At 26.3% G+C, this 15,459-nt stretch overlaps 7 protein-coding genes across 7 annotated transcripts; 4 read left to right on the plus strand and 3 right to left on the minus strand.

The window, feature by feature from the left end:
• Positions 1-15: 15 nt before the first annotated feature.
• T552_00156 (hypothetical protein) lies at positions 16-1,782 on the minus strand (the record flags this gene model as incomplete). The annotated part of the gene is made up of 6 exons (XM_018368775.1): positions 16-111; positions 155-368; positions 415-1,082; positions 1,131-1,184; positions 1,237-1,621; positions 1,667-1,782. 6 exons carry the CDS (start codon positions 1,780-1,782, stop codon positions 16-18), a joined length of 1,533 nt encoding a protein of 510 aa, XP_018227630.1.
• Positions 1,783-1,880: 98 nt separating this feature from the next.
• T552_00157 (hypothetical protein) lies at positions 1,881-3,945 on the plus strand (the record flags this gene model as incomplete). The annotated part of the gene is made up of 5 exons (XM_018368776.1): positions 1,881-2,730; positions 2,781-3,031; positions 3,076-3,354; positions 3,404-3,775; positions 3,820-3,945. 5 exons carry the CDS (start codon positions 1,881-1,883, stop codon positions 3,943-3,945), a joined length of 1,878 nt encoding a protein of 625 aa, XP_018227631.1.
• Positions 3,946-4,238: 293 nt separating this feature from the next.
• On the plus strand, positions 4,239-4,586 carry T552_00158 (hypothetical protein). The gene is made up of 2 exons (XM_018368777.1): positions 4,239-4,358; positions 4,408-4,586. The coding sequence occupies exons 1-2, from the start codon at positions 4,282-4,284 to the stop codon at positions 4,538-4,540; spliced, it is 210 nt and encodes a 69-aa protein (XP_018227632.1). The 5' UTR covers positions 4,239-4,281; the 3' UTR covers positions 4,541-4,586.
• A 334-nt stretch (positions 4,587-4,920) lies between these two features.
• Positions 4,921-5,828, plus strand: T552_00159 (40S ribosomal protein S5). Its single transcript, XM_018368778.1, has 5 exons — positions 4,921-4,966; positions 5,012-5,062; positions 5,104-5,339; positions 5,384-5,578; positions 5,627-5,828. The coding sequence occupies exons 1-5, from the start codon at positions 4,954-4,956 to the stop codon at positions 5,768-5,770; spliced, it is 639 nt and encodes a 212-aa protein (XP_018227633.1). The 5' UTR covers positions 4,921-4,953; the 3' UTR covers positions 5,771-5,828.
• Positions 5,829-5,939: 111 nt separating this feature from the next.
• On the minus strand, positions 5,940-9,734 carry T552_00160 (translation initiation factor aIF-2). Its single transcript, XM_018368779.1, has 14 exons — positions 9,364-9,734; positions 9,178-9,320; positions 8,454-9,136; positions 8,254-8,411; positions 8,004-8,213; positions 7,752-7,961; positions 7,578-7,709; positions 7,188-7,532; positions 6,881-7,144; positions 6,757-6,833; positions 6,580-6,712; positions 6,330-6,535; positions 6,049-6,280; positions 5,940-6,000 (listed from the first exon to the last, which is right to left on the minus strand). The coding sequence occupies exons 1-14, from the start codon at positions 9,688-9,690 to the stop codon at positions 5,983-5,985; spliced, it is 3,138 nt and encodes a 1,045-aa protein (XP_018227634.1). The 5' UTR covers positions 9,691-9,734; the 3' UTR covers positions 5,940-5,982.
• Positions 9,735-10,052: 318 nt separating this feature from the next.
• Positions 10,053-10,744, minus strand: T552_00161 (hypothetical protein). Its single transcript, XM_018368780.1, has 5 exons — positions 10,677-10,744; positions 10,590-10,636; positions 10,343-10,546; positions 10,247-10,300; positions 10,053-10,203 (listed from the first exon to the last, which is right to left on the minus strand). Exons 1-5 carry the CDS (start codon positions 10,696-10,698, stop codon positions 10,081-10,083), a joined length of 450 nt encoding a protein of 149 aa, XP_018227635.1. The 5' UTR covers positions 10,699-10,744; the 3' UTR covers positions 10,053-10,080.
• A 75-nt stretch (positions 10,745-10,819) lies between these two features.
• T552_00162 (hypothetical protein) lies at positions 10,820-15,386 on the plus strand (the record flags this gene model as incomplete). The annotated part of the gene is made up of 22 exons (XM_018368781.1): positions 10,820-10,933; positions 10,984-11,345; positions 11,401-11,494; positions 11,538-11,635; positions 11,678-11,778; positions 11,820-11,884; positions 11,928-12,009; positions 12,061-12,565; positions 12,615-12,995; positions 13,042-13,271; positions 13,316-13,444; positions 13,486-13,658; positions 13,704-13,850; positions 13,896-14,035; positions 14,080-14,168; positions 14,213-14,408; positions 14,452-14,514; positions 14,576-14,704; positions 14,746-14,840; positions 14,882-14,956; positions 14,998-15,150; positions 15,196-15,386. 22 exons carry the CDS (start codon positions 10,820-10,822, stop codon positions 15,384-15,386), a joined length of 3,612 nt encoding a protein of 1,203 aa, XP_018227636.1.
• Between the last annotated feature and the right edge of the window lie 73 nt (positions 15,387-15,459).

Raw genomic sequence — 15,459 nt, forward strand, 5'->3', positions numbered from 1 at the left:
ATTCTGATATCAGTTCTAAATAGCACTTGCTGTACTGTCAGAGGTCATAAATACATGAAATATTCTTTTTGATAAAACTCCTCCAATTTTACGTTTGGTTAATTTTCCAATCTAAAAAAATTAATATTAATTTATTAAAAATTTAAATAACTACTGTTAAATCTGACAAAGCATCAGGTCCATTTTCACGAAAAGCATAAACTAAATCTGATATTTTTGAGTATTTCTCAACTATAGCATCTGCTATTTGTGGAGTTACTTTATAAATTGTTTGAAGTAATTTAGTATATGTATCTTTAACATCTGAACCCGTCTTTATTTGTCCAGATTCCATACAAAAAGACGTTGAAAGTTCCAACTTCATCTTTCTATAAAAGTTTAAAATAAAATATAATATAATATAAAAATAAAAACTTATAAGGTATAGTTGAAATATCTCCAGTAAGAATAAAAATCCATTCTGCACTATTTTCTACACTTGATGTATTTACAATAAAAACATTGTGTATTAATTGTAAACGAAGCAATATATTTTCTATCTTTTCTTCTGTCTCTTCTGATGGAATAAAGATATTTTCTGAATTTTTTGTCTCAATAACAGCTCTCATAGCATCAACATAACGTTTATTCCTATTATTTTTTACTTTTTTTAATAATGCATCAATTGATTCAATAATAAATATTATTTTGAGTTCAGGAAATTCATCTCTTAGCTTCTTAACCAATTCATCTACATATGTCTCTGATTCTTGTTCTAATAACTCTGACGCCTTTGTATAAATCAAGATAAACTTTTCTGGTTGAATAGTCTCTGGAATTGGAACAAAATACCCTTGACTTTCACTATATTCTGCTATAACCTTTCTTTTCCAATATATTAAATTCGGAATTGGACTTGACCATTCTACATATTCACAACTAGCACCCTCCAAAAGACCTGATAATATACTTCCCATAGATGATGATAATATATTCCTATCTATATTAACAATCATTTCCTTTATACACTCTTTCTTGGAGGTTTTCAGTTTATTTACACTTTTTAAAGCTGAAACTCGTTTTTTTTCAACTCTCTTTCTTGTCTATCTTATTCAACAAATACCTTCTTCTAATTTATTCTTAAAACTTACATTCTCTAATACTTTCTGATCAATCTTAACAACTTTTCCCAATCTTTCTTCTTCCTAAAACTAATAAAACCCATTCTTCTTCTTCTTCCTATAAATATTAACACACCTCTATATTATATAATTCCTCTGATCTCTTAGAATTACACTCCATATTCATTCCCATTGACTTTTTCATAACATCCATAGAAAATTCATCAATTGTACATAAAATAGACTTCGTATTCTTACAAAATTCTCCCTTTACATCCCAATATTCTGTCTCATCTTCTTTCATCTGACAATCTATTATATCTACTGAACTAGATGATAATGTTGATGATATTTCTACTATTAATTCATCATCTATCCCTTCCATCTCATCTATCTCCTTCATCTCCTTCATCTCCTTCATCTCCTGCGCCTTCTTCGCCTTCTCCTTCTTCTCCACTCCCATACCCGCTTCTCCCTTCATATATCCTTCTTCTTCCTGGTCATATACTAACTTCTCTTGTCTATCAAGAACATAAATTTTAGATATTATTAGACTTTATGACTACAAAGATAGGTCCTTTTTCAAGGAAATCACACACGCCTTTGGATATTCTGGTGAATCACTAACTAAAATAACTGGTGCCCCGTAATCCTTGATTATTTCAAGATCTTTATCCGTCATCAATAAAACAATAAATATAAGACAAAAATAAAGGTTATTTTGTGCAATTTGTTGGATAATAAAAACGCAGGATATTAAGACGCTATTTAAGAGCGTAAATGAATATTTTATCGGGTGATCCAAGGGTTTTAGAGGAGGAGGAAGAGCTGATAGATTATGAGGAGAAATATGAAAAATTTGAGAAATATGAAGTAGAAGAAGCAGAAGGAGGGTTTTTAAGTGAAATTAAGAGTTTTGAAAAAATGAATAAAAACTTTGTATTTGAAGTGGAAAACATGGAAGAAGAAGATAGAATGGATTTAGAGAGAATAGAGGAAGAGTTTAGAGAGAAAACAGGGAAAAAAAAGGTTGATATTGATGAAATTATCAAGAAACAACCGGTCAAAAAAGAAATCCAAAAAAAAGAGGAAAAAAAGCCGTTTAAAGGGGAAAAAAAGGATAAAATAGATAGATTAGAGGAGGTAGATTATGTAGGAAGTGTAATATCTAAAAAAAAAAGGGAATTGAGGGATAAAAAACGAAAAAAAGAAGATTTTTTTGAAATGGATATGGAAGAGGAGTTAAATGAAGAGGAAAAAGAGGAATTTTTTGATAAAGATGTTGTAGATATAGAGGAGGAAGATATGAGAGAGTTTTCGGAGTTCAATTTGTCAAGACCTATCTTAAAAGCTCTTGAAAGTATGGGATTTAATAAACCGACGCCAGTACAGTCAAAAACGATTCCAATAGCGCTTTTAGGGAAGGATATAGTTGGAAGTGCGGTGACAGGAAGTGGGAAAACAGGGGCGTTTCTTATACCTATTATTGAAAGGTTACTTTATAGGCCTAAAAAAATAGCTATAACAAGAGTTTTAATTCTTTGTCCAACAAGGGAATTGGCTATTCAATGTTATAATACAGCGAAAAAAATGGTATATTATACAGATATTAAAATATGTATATGTACAGGTAATATTTAATAAGTTAAAAAAGACGAAAATGAAAGTATATATTGGTAGGAGGACTTTCTTTAAAAATACAGGAAGCAGAGTTGAGAAAACGACCAGATATTGTTATTGCGACGCCGGGAAGATTTATTGATCATGTTAGAAATTCATATGGATTTTCACCGGAAGGGATAGAAATTATAGTTATAGATGAAGCAGATAGAATACTTGAGGAAGGTTTTCAAGAAGAATTGGATGAAATAGTAAGAATATGTCCAAAATCTAGGCAGACTATTTTATTTTCAGCAACAATGACAGATAAAGTAAAAAAAAATAGATCTAAAAATTAGCTAAAATGTATAAAAAGGTTGATCAATTGGTTAGACTGTTGCTTAATAAACCGGTTAGACTGTTTATTGATCCAAAAAACTCTACAGCAAAATCTCTTGTTCAAGAATTCATACGTATTAGACCACATAAAAACCATCTTCGTACAGCTATATTAGTATATCTTTGTAGTAATATTTTCAAGACAAAAACAATAATTTTCTTTCGTAACAAATCATTTACTCATAGGATGAGAATAGTTTTTACTTTGTTACATTTAAATGCTCGAGAGCTACATGGAAATCTATCTCAAGAACAGGTTTATCACAAATTACAATATTTATTATTATATAATTTACAAATGGTAGAGAATTGAATCATTGGAATCATTTAGACAAGGAAAAATAGATTTTTTACTTGCTACAGATTTAGCATCTCGTGGCCTTGATATAAAAAAAGTAAATTATATAATTAACTATGAAACGCCTCAATCTTTTGATACATATCTTCATAGAATTGGTCGTACAGCAAGAGCAGGATGTAATGGAATTGCTATTACTTTAGTAGGTGAAGAAGATAGAAAAATAATGAAAATAGCTATGAAAATTGGACAGAAATATGAAAATATATTACGAAATAGAGCAATTCCTTGGGATTTAATAGATACTTATCATACTAAGTTACAAAATTTAGAAAGTACAATTCAAAATATTTTAATTGAAGAAAAACAAGAAAAACAAGTAATATATTATCTCTTAATAAAATTGTCTAATATTTTTCTTAGTTACTTCAAGCAGAAATGGAATTAAAAAAGAGCCAAAATCTTATAAAATTTAATGAGGAAATAAAATCAAGATTACCAAGAACATGGTTTCTAACAAAAAATAAAAAAGAAAATACCAAAAGTTAGTATTTTTATATTACATTAAAATATTTATAATGTTATAGAAACTTTTTTAAATAAGTTCAAGGAAGAAAAAGTTAAAATAAAAAGGAAAAAACACATAAATACAAAAAATAAACGATAACACTAAATTCATCAAAATATATAACTATATAGGATTCATTTCTCTATTACATTCTTCACTATTTCATACTATGTTATATTTAAAAATATATACATCACTTACGAAACTGCATAATCTTTTTTCTACTAAATTTTTATGCTTACATATATATTTCTTAAATATCATTTAAAGGTAATATATACTTATTTTTAACTTCTCTTAGGAAATTCTCAACTTTAATGTGTATAGAACATTTTTTAAATAATAAACTAAAAAACACAAACAATTACAGAAAACGTGAGCTTTTTCTTTGCACGTTAGTATTCTTTTAAATATTTTTCATATTTTATATTTATTCTTTTTAGACCTCCAATAACACATATGCCTTCTGTATTATTTTCTGGTACTAGAGAATTACCTGCCATTGTTGTATCTCCTGCAACTAGTAGAGACTCTTCACTAAAATCAAGATCTAAACCTTTTAATTTTTGCAAATAATTCATAAAGGCTTTCTCATTTAATCATTTAATCATTCAATTATTCAATCATTCAATTATTCATTCAATTATTCATTATTCATTAATTTATTATTTATTTTTCACTTTTGACAGATAAATTCACAGAAAAAAATCACAAATAACATACAAATACTTTCTTTCTTTCTTCATCATCAACAAATATACATATACATTTCAATATACATCTCTATAGGCATTTTATATTATACAGTTTCTTAATATTCTTCACTTTATCTTTCAACTTTCTACAAACTCTAATTTAACTTCTCAAAATATTCATCAAAGGCATAATTTACATAAAACACTTTCAAACTATTATATATACTTCTTGTTTATATCAAGTCCTTTACCTGACCTAAAAACCTATATTTGAAAAACCAAAAAATTTCAAGTATGGCAGCTCTTGGTAAGATAATAACTGGGATTATTAAGATATATTAACATTGTTAAGTTGCAGAGGAGCCTCTACAAACACACTGTATTTTGCCTAAAGATATTGAAGGTTTTATACCGGCTAAAATTAAAGTTTCTAAAATATCATAGATGAAATAGGCCAGATTAAGCTTTTTAATAAGTGGAACTTTGAGGACGTAGAAATAAAGGATATATCATTGACGGACTATATTCAGATCCGTCAGCCTCAATATCTTAATCATACAGCTGGGAGATATCAAGTAAAGAGGTTTCGGAAGGCACAATGTCCTATTATTGAGAGATTAACGAATTCTCTTATGATGAATGGCAGGAATAATGGGAAGAAGCTTATGGCAATGCGAATAGTGAATTTATGAAATAATATGTATAATTTATTTAGAGTTATTAGGTCAAACATGCATTCGAAATAATATATATATTAACCGACCAAAATCCTATTCAAGTTGTAGTAGATGCAATTGTTAATTGCGGGGTTCGTGAGGATTCTACTAGAATAGGATCAGCGGGTACGGTTAGACGACAGGCGGTTGATGTATCACCGTTACGTAGGGTTAATCAGGCCATAGCTTTAATTACAATTGGGGTATTTTTAGATAGAAAAGTAATGAATAGAATTAAATTGAAAATATAGGCTAGAGAAGCGGCATTTCGAAGTATAAAAACTATTGCAGAATGTTTAGCAGAAGAATTAATCAATGCGGCAAAGGGATCATCTAATTCATATGCAATAAAAAAGAAGGATGAGTTAGAGCGTGTTGCAAAGAGCAACAGATAAGGGATTTAAAATATTTAATTATTTGTATTTCATAGTTTTAATAAAGGGTATATTTTATATCGAAGATTGTAGATAGATCTTTGAAATTAAAATGTAAATTTTTTTGAAATACAGTTAAAATGCCTTGTTATAGAAATGCAGTGATATAAATAAAGAATATTTAAATAGTGTAAAATCTAATATTTTATTCTTCCATAGATTAGAAAGATTTTTTAAGTAATACCAAATATCTATAATTGTTAAAATAAATTAATAAGAAAAAAAGAAAAGGGAAATACGGTTTTAAGTCTTCGTATAAGGTTCCATTCTTCTTTAGAAACATCATCACGGAAGACATCTTTTAATAAATCAATAGATTTCCGTGATATATGAGAATAAAGAAGATCTTTTTCATCAACATGTCTACCAAAAAGTATTTGAGAGGAACATTCGATTTTAATAGCAACGCCATTGCTACTTTGTCCTTTTTTAACTATATTTAATATTTTATGATCTTTTTCTATGCTTACTCTAAAAAATAAATTAAATTAAATTAAAACAATCATAAAACAATGCTTACATTCTTCCAAGATCTATAATAACACGTTCTTGTGTATTTGGATTAGTTTTTACTGCACATATAGGAGTCCCAATTCTAATAACACCCTCAATCACATCAACACCAAGAAGTATAGGGTCTTTTTTATTAAAAACAGCAATAGTCTTTAATACACATGGAAATGCAACATCTGATGCACTTTCTTTCCTCTTTTTCTCCATAATTTCCTATAAAAATATTAACAAAGCAAAAATACAAGAATTAAACAAACAGCTTTATATTTAGTAAAAGAATCAAAAAGATGATATATAATATCTGCAGTAAAAATTCTTACACCAAGTTGCTCTGCCAATTCTTCGGCATCCTTATCAACTTTCACATCAAAACATAACATTACTGCATATCTAATTATAATTTAGAAAAAATACTAAAAAATGAGAACAAATACTCTTTGGCCCTTTCAATCATAGCGCTACATTTCATGACATCTTTCTTATAAACAGGGCCAATATTTATACCAGAAACCTAACCATTATATTAAAGACAATTAGTTTAAAACAAAAAAATATTACAGGAATTTTGCTTTGTTTTAAAAATTCAAGTAAGGCTTCTAGAGATCCAAGAGTAGAAGCTTGAACAGAAACTCCAATACCACTAGTATCAATAAAATTCAACAAGCCCTCCAAATCTTTCATAACTTCTTCTTTAATTTCTTCTTCATCATCATCTGGACCAACAACTATCAATCTTGAACCAGCAATAGCCTTATCTAAATCATTTGCAGAAATTTTTACTCCTGATGCTGCCTTCACTTCTTTATTATGTATATATGAGGACTAAATTTTTTAAAAAATATACATATAAAATAAAACAATTCACCTTAATTCTTAACTCTTTTAAAGGCTGAGGAGTCAAGAGAGCACGTATATTTGTTGCAATAGCCCCATTTAATCCACATAAAACAATACGATCACCTTCTCTTAAAATACCATTTGATAAGATAACATCAATTGTAGTTCCAAGACCTTCAATAACTTTTACCTCTAAGACTGTTGCTTCTAATTTTGCTAAATACATTAATCGATTGGTCATACGTTGTTGTGTAAGATTCAATAAAAGCATTAACATGTCAGGTATGCCTTCTCCAGTTAATGCAGATGTAGGAACTATTGAAACATTCTTTGCAAAGTTTCTATTATCATAATATGCAACTGCATTAAGTCCCTTTTTTCATATAATTAAAGATATTTTATTTAATATATTTTATACCTGTTCTGAAAATGCCACAATGATCTTTGTATATCTATCATGAAATTCTCTTTGAACAGACTTTTTCTGTTTTAATAATGACTCTTGAAATGGTCCATTTAAAGTAGGAACCCATCCATATATTCGATCAATCTAAACTTAATAAACTTAAAGTTGTAATAAAACTATAATTACTTTGTTTAATACTACAATAAAAGGTGTTTTCCTATTCCTTAGTAAATTCAGTGATTCAAGAGTTTGAGGTTCTAGACCATGCATAATATCTACAATTAAAATTGCAATATCGCATAAACTAGAACCTCTAGAACGTAAATTTGCAAAAGATTCATGTCCAGGGGTATCAATTACAAGAAGTCCAGGTACTTTGTATTCAAGTTTGTCATTCTAATAGAATTAAATAAATAAAATAAATAATAAATTAATTACTTGATCCAATGTAGCTATTTTTTGTTTTATAGAATCCACGGGGAAATATGTGGCACCTATTTGTTGCGTTATACCACCCACTTCTCCCTCTTGAACATTAGTCTCTCTAATCTTATCTAAAATTTTTGTTTTTCCAGTATCAACATGACCAAGAACACAGCATATAGGTGATCTTAAATTACTTTCTAAATCTTTAGCATTTTTTGAATTCTTTTATATGTTAAACAAATCTAAAACATAAAAAAAAAACCTTTCTAAACGTTGAATTCTGATTTGTTTTTACATCAGAATTTTGAGATATTACTTCCTCTTTTTTATCAACCATATCATTCACTTGAGAAATATTCATATCATCTATTTTTTTAATACAATGATTAGTCTGCACTTTCAATGATTCATTAAAAGAATCTAAAACTACATCAAAAATGGTCAATTCATATAGATATAAACCTTTATCTGTTATTTTAGAATCAACACCGCTAGAAACTTTAAGTAATGAATTAGCATCATTATTATTATTATTATTATCATTATCAGAATTATCAATAAAAGCCTGTTCCCAACTATCTAGTATACCATCCTCTGATTCTTCTTTTAAACTTTCCTCATTTGTTTCCTCAATAGAATTTCCTATATTATCGTCATGTTTAAACAAATTATTATCAATTTCTGCTGCTAATTCCACAGAATTACTATCCTTAACTTCATCTACCACTTGAACTCTTTTCTTTTTAGAATCACTGACTGAGTGCTCTATTTTTCTTGATAAATTTGAATTTATTTTATCATTTGTAGAAAGTCCTTGAATTTTCACCCCCGTTGCTAAAAGTTGTTGGATTTTTATTTGATCCATTTGCTTCTTCTCCTTCTGCTTCTTCGTTAAAAACTTTCCTTGACTTTTAAGCTCTTCTTTCTTCGCTTTTTCTTTCTCTTTTTTCCTAATTTTTGCCTCATATTTTCTTCGTTCTTCTTCCTGTATTCTTTTTTCCTCTTCTTCTATAATTCTTCTCTCTTCTTCTTCTCGTTTCCTTCTTTCTTCTTCTGCCTGCTGGCGCAATTCCACTTGTTTCTGTATAGCTGCTATATTCACATTAATCTTTTTACCCTTTGCTTCTTTATTTCTTTTTATTGAACTACACAATATATAAAACTAAATAATAAAAAATAGACATACTTTTTCGAGCATTGTTCTTCTTGTTCATTAGTTGTATTCTCTTTTATTTCATCTTTTATTTCATCTTTTATTTCATCTTTTGTTTTAACTGTTTCTACTTCTTCCTTCAAATTTAACTTATTTATAGACTTCTTCTTCTCATTCTAGCCATATTAACGCTTAAGAAAATGCTTTAAGATAAAAAACTTGGGCTTTTTTTTTTGCTTTTTCTCTCTCTTTTTTCTCTCTTTCTTTTTCACTCTTGGTCTTTAATCTTATCTCAAATACGTTCTCATTATTATTAACTATAGTCTCCTCTTCTTTCTTTATAGATCTACTCTTAGATGATGCCTTTAAACCTGATAAAACTTCTCCAAAATCTTCTCTCTGTTCATCTAATTTAGATTTAAGCCTGGAAGTATCATTTTTTAAAGGTTCATTGCAAATATTCTTATTTATATTGTCTGTAACTATGTCCTCGCCTAGTTCATCCCAAATATCATCATTTAATTTCTTTTTATTAGCCTTTACCATCTTTAATCTTGAAAATATCTAAATTTTTGGTCATTCAGCAGTAGAATCGGAAGTATTGGCTCTATAAAAGAGATATTTTTTAAAAAAGAACAAGAATGAATTAGAATAGATCTATTTTATGTAAAATAAGTTTAAAATATGTATAATAGCTAATAATATTTTTAAATATAAGTTTAAGATAAGTTATAAGAGAAGTCGAAGTATATATTATGAATGGATGTATAAATAAGATTAAAAGAGATATAAATGATATGAAGTAGCTAAAATGTTATTATCAATTGTATAATTTAATTAATAAAAGGGAATTGTTATTAGATTTTTTAAAAATATCAATTATATTGTAATTATAGCAAATATTAAAGTTTTTAGATAAATTATTATATATATTAGCTATGATTTATTTTTATTAGAATAATTGATAGATGAAACAATGTTTTCAATATTAGTTTCTAAAATCATTCCTCCACATATAATTTCAGATAGAATAACATGAATATTCTCAAAATTAAAGATCTGGTTCAATTATAGATATAAATAAATAATAAAAAAAACATACCAGATCAAGTTCACACACATTTTCATAACATTTATCTAATACTTCAACAAATACCTTATGTATTTTAATTGATTTAAAAAAAATACATTAATTAACCTGAATAAGATCTAAAATCATCAATTCACTCTCTGTTTCGTCAATAATAAAGACGAAATAAAGTGTTGCATAGTTTCTATATACTATTTTAAGATCTTTCCCTCCAATATGGGAACTTCCTTCAAGAAAATTACAAACTCTAGGTGGCCTAGATGATACAATCTTATATATATCATCAACAATCTTTTTTTGTTGAGAAACACTCTAAATTATTCTAAAAAAAACAAAAACACTAATAAACAAATACCATTTGTGTATAAAACTTTGTTAGTCTTGGTTTTCCATGATTATTAACTTCATTATATAAGTATATCTTATAAAAACATAAACCTACAAATAAAAACTGCACTAATCATGGTAGTTTCTTAAGGTAAAAACCTATTAAAAACTGATAATCTATTGTGTATTATGTTAACAATTCAACAAAACTTTGATACCTCCGAATAAGCTTTTAAAAAAGACCATAAATTAGGAGAAATGAATAAGGAAAATAACTATATTATACGCACAATTATACGCTCTCCCATAGTAAATTTTGTTTTCTGTGGAGCTTTTAGAAGCCCCAATGTACAAGATATGATATTAATCAAGGTTGATAAAGCTAGAAAGGATTATAAATTTAGAGTTAAAAAAAGTAAAAGGAAGATTCTATTGAGCTATATTCAATCTCAACGAATGGAATAACAAGGTGTATTAGCAATCAGCCGCTTTTTAGTAGAATTAGAGATGCAAAAATCTTAAAAACTATTAAAAAAATGAAGGAAACAGGAAATAAAGATATAAAAGAAGTAGATTTATTAGTTACAACGAATGAAGCAGGATATATGTCATTTTGTGTATATGGATTAAGTCAAAAGAATGAATATACTAAAAAAAATTGTCAGAATATTATAATTGAAACATTAAATATAGAAAACAGGTTTTATATTATTGAAGAAGTAAAAATATCGAATTATGGGAGTAAATTAAGAAATATGGGGTATAGGATTGCATTAGAACCAGAGTATGAAATAATATGAAATAATATTAAATAATATAAAATAACTTATATTATATAGAATGCGTTTTATTGCATTAACAGATGCTCTAAATACTATAGAAATATTTCGTTTAAATCCTTTTATTAAAAAAAAAGAAAGTTTTATTATAGAAGTTTAATTATTTTTCTATATATTATATATGTTTACAATGACAGAGAATTAAGGAGAATCTTTTTGGTACAATACTACTTATGGAATTTATCAAATACTTAATAACAGATAAATTTTGTTATTTAGTATTTTATATAATTAGGTATATTAAATATGAAGTTAAAAGTTATTAATAAAATTAAAGTAGTGAAGAAAAATCATATATTACATTATGTCGATGGAATAGCGAAGAGCCTTTAGTTTTTATTGATTTTTCGACATTAATATCGTTACCATTATTCTCAGGTAGACATTATAATATTTATATGACATTTTTAATATTAAAGATATATCTATACCTATATATCTCATACCCTTCTTTAATTCATCAGGTGATTTTTCTCTCATATATGTAATATCTAATATAAGGTAACAATTATATTAATTTTGTATAGAATAATAGAATAATTTATATATCTGTTATGCAATTTTTTTCTAAAGATTCAAATTTCAAATGTTTTGATATAAAACATAAAGGTATATCATATATATTATTTTATATATAGATATAAATTAGAGGGCATTTAGGAATAGTAACTGCATATGCAATTGATGAAAATGTATATGAAGATACAAATATTTTATATCTTGGAACAGATACAGGTGATTTAATTTATATAAAAATTAAAAATCAAGAGATTGAACATTTAAATCTTGGATCAATTAAGCCTGTTGGAAAAGCAATGGAGATAATAAGTTCATTAACTATATCAGAACATTTAATTTTTATTTCTGGAGATATGTGCGACAATGGAATTTATCTAGTCAATTCTCTATTTCAAGCAGATAATAATATATCTAATGAAATTTCAAAGAATACAACACCAATACTTATTCAAAGTTTTCCAAATTGGTCACCTGTTTGTGATTTTAAAGTTTTAGAAAAAGAAACTATTTCAATAAAAGAAACACAAATGCAAAATAAAAAGAACAGACTCTATTTATGTGCAGGGAGAACTCCAGAAGGAAAGGTGGCAGAACTAAAAACTGGAATAAAAGCAAAAACAATTTTACAAGTTCAAGATTTTGACGGGTAATTTTGTTTATTTTAAACTTACACAATTAAGTTTACATTATAATAGAATCGAAAACTTCTGGATATTTAAAAGTAATAAGCTGGATTCTATTTATATAATTATTTCATTTCCATGGCAAACACAATTATTAGAATTAACAAAAATGGGAGAGTTATATGATAGAAGCAATAATTCTCAATTAGAACAAGAAACATCTACAATTTCAGCGGGATTATTTAATGATACACATATTGTTCAAATAGTTCAAAAAAAAATAAAAATATTTCCATTACCTGATTTTCAAAAATTAGATTCTAAAACACACTTGTTGCATAATGCACAGTTTGTCATATCTTCATCTATACATAATTCTATTATAACAATATCAATGAAAGCTGAAGATTCTATATTAATATATTTAATAAAATTAAGTATCACTGAACAAAGGTAGATTTTTATTTTAAAATATATTAAATATAATAACTAAAAATAGCATAATTACTTTAACTGAAGTAGGTGAGCCCATTAAAATTGTTGAGGAGCCATCTACTATAACTATGGTTATTGCTCAAGACGTTAACTCTAGATCTGATTTAGATATTAATCCAGATTCTGAAAATATCAAACCATCAGTATTTTTACTTATTGGTACTCATAAACCATCTTTTATTATATTTGAATTATCATCTATTGATAAAATATTAATGTCAGAGATCTCTTTAGGTATTTAAAATAGATTAACTGTTTAAATTATAATAATAATCCAGAAAATTTTACCAATTTGGCTGATTCAATTCCTGAATCTTCATGTCTACTAAAAACGTCTACCAGTCTGATACTTTTGCTTGGACTAAGAAATGGATTACTACTTAAATGGGAAATTAATCATATTAACGGTATTTAAATGAAATTTTAGACAATCTTATAATTATTTTAGAAAATATTGAATTAAATTTCATAGATCTTAATATTTTTGGCTCACTTCCATTAAAATGTGTATCAAATTCTCAATTATCAACAGCGTATATAGCAGGAGAGGAAATCTGGATGATAAATTCACATAATAATACAATGGAAATCAAAGAAATTGTATTGGATCATCAGATTAAAGTTAGTAAACTAAAATATTTTTAACAATATATTAAACTATTCAAGACTCATCCGACTTTAATACTTCCTTTTAATGATCTTTTACAGCAATATGAAATAAAATCCTTTGCTTGCATATCAAAAGAAACATTTCTGATAGTAGAATTGGACGATTCAGAATCTGTATGTATACAATATATTAATATTAAAGAAGTATAAATTTCTTCTAAATATATACAAAGTTAATTGAAATTATAGAATTCCCGAAGAATATTATATGATAATAATTTAAAACTCATGGTTGTTGCATCTGATTTATCATCTTTGACAATTGATGATTCACTTTTAAGTAAAAGATTTCAAAATAGTTGTGATCTTAAATTCATAAACTTATCAACGTAAATAAATTTAATTCTTTATTGATAATTTAACAAAAAAACAGGGGAACTATAGTATCTAATAATCCATTGCTTGACAGCAAAACCGAGGAATATATTTTTGATACTCAAGAAACCATATATGCACTATCAGGTATAATAATAAATATTATTTATATAGCTTTTAAAATATTTTAGATTGGACAATATTTTATAAAAATAAATCATATTACCACATAATTGTTGGGACATCTATAATTGATTTATCTGGTACTCTTAAAGGAAATTTACACATTCTTGTGGCTTCTTATAAACAAGAAAAAGTTCAAATAAAGAGAATAAATAAAATATCATTAGATAATCCTGTTTATTCTATTTCACCCATTGGGAAATAGTAATTTTTCAAAAAATATTAAAAGATGCTAACGTTGCTTTAGTGGAATTGCATTTTCATCAAATAATATTATTTTCATAAAACAATTTGATGTAGAGACAAGAAGGTTTTTTTAATTATTTACAAAATAAAAATAACATAAATAGATTTAAGAAAATTTCAACAAGGTATAAACTCGAATCTCCTGTTATATCAATGAAAATAAAAAGCAATATAATATATGCATCATGTCAAAAAAACTCTGTCATTGTGTTAAGTTATGATCCAATAAAGAATTTTTTAAAGCCAATTATGAAGTATGTAAATCCTTTTTAATATAAATTTATTAAGAATCAAGTGATACAACACCACGACTATCTTTAGATAATTTTATAATTGATGATAATATATTTTGTTCTGATAAAGAAAGAGGACTTGTCTGTTTAACCGAAGGTTTGCTTTTTATAATTATTTTTATAATCTAATTTTTGTAGATTGTTATCAAGAAAGACGTCTTAATTTAGATTTTTCAGTAAAATTACCTACTTCTATTTCTAAATTTCAAAAAAGTATAAATTTTAATAATTCTTCTTAAAATTAATACATATAGTATCTGGAGAAAAATACTATCACCCATTTATTATTGGGAGTGGAATTAATGGTTCATTTTATTCAATAATGTCATGTCCAAAAGATGATTTTGAGATTTACCAAGTATTAATATCTTCTTGGTTACAATTCTTCAATACTAATTCACTTTTGGGTAAAATTAAATATATAAAAAATCTAATAATACTAAATATTCTAGACAAAGAAAAATTTCCAATACATGGAGAAAGCTGTCTTGATGGTGATTTTTTGGAAATAATTATTTTATATGATTGGGACAATATACCAATTTTATCAACTATTCTTTCAAATTGTCATGATGATTTAAAAAAAGATTACATATTAAAAATAAAATTACTTCGTTCTATATTTTCTCAACCTATTTTTTAGATTTAAAATTATAATATTACATAGATATATATTATTTTTTATCTAAAGTATATATTTATTTGGATTATTTTAA

This window comes from Pneumocystis carinii (assembly GCF_001477545.1).
Source record: "Pneumocystis carinii B80 chromosome Unknown supercont1.1, whole genome shotgun sequence".
Classification (NCBI taxonomy): domain Eukaryota; kingdom Fungi; phylum Ascomycota; class Pneumocystomycetes; order Pneumocystales; family Pneumocystaceae; genus Pneumocystis; species Pneumocystis carinii.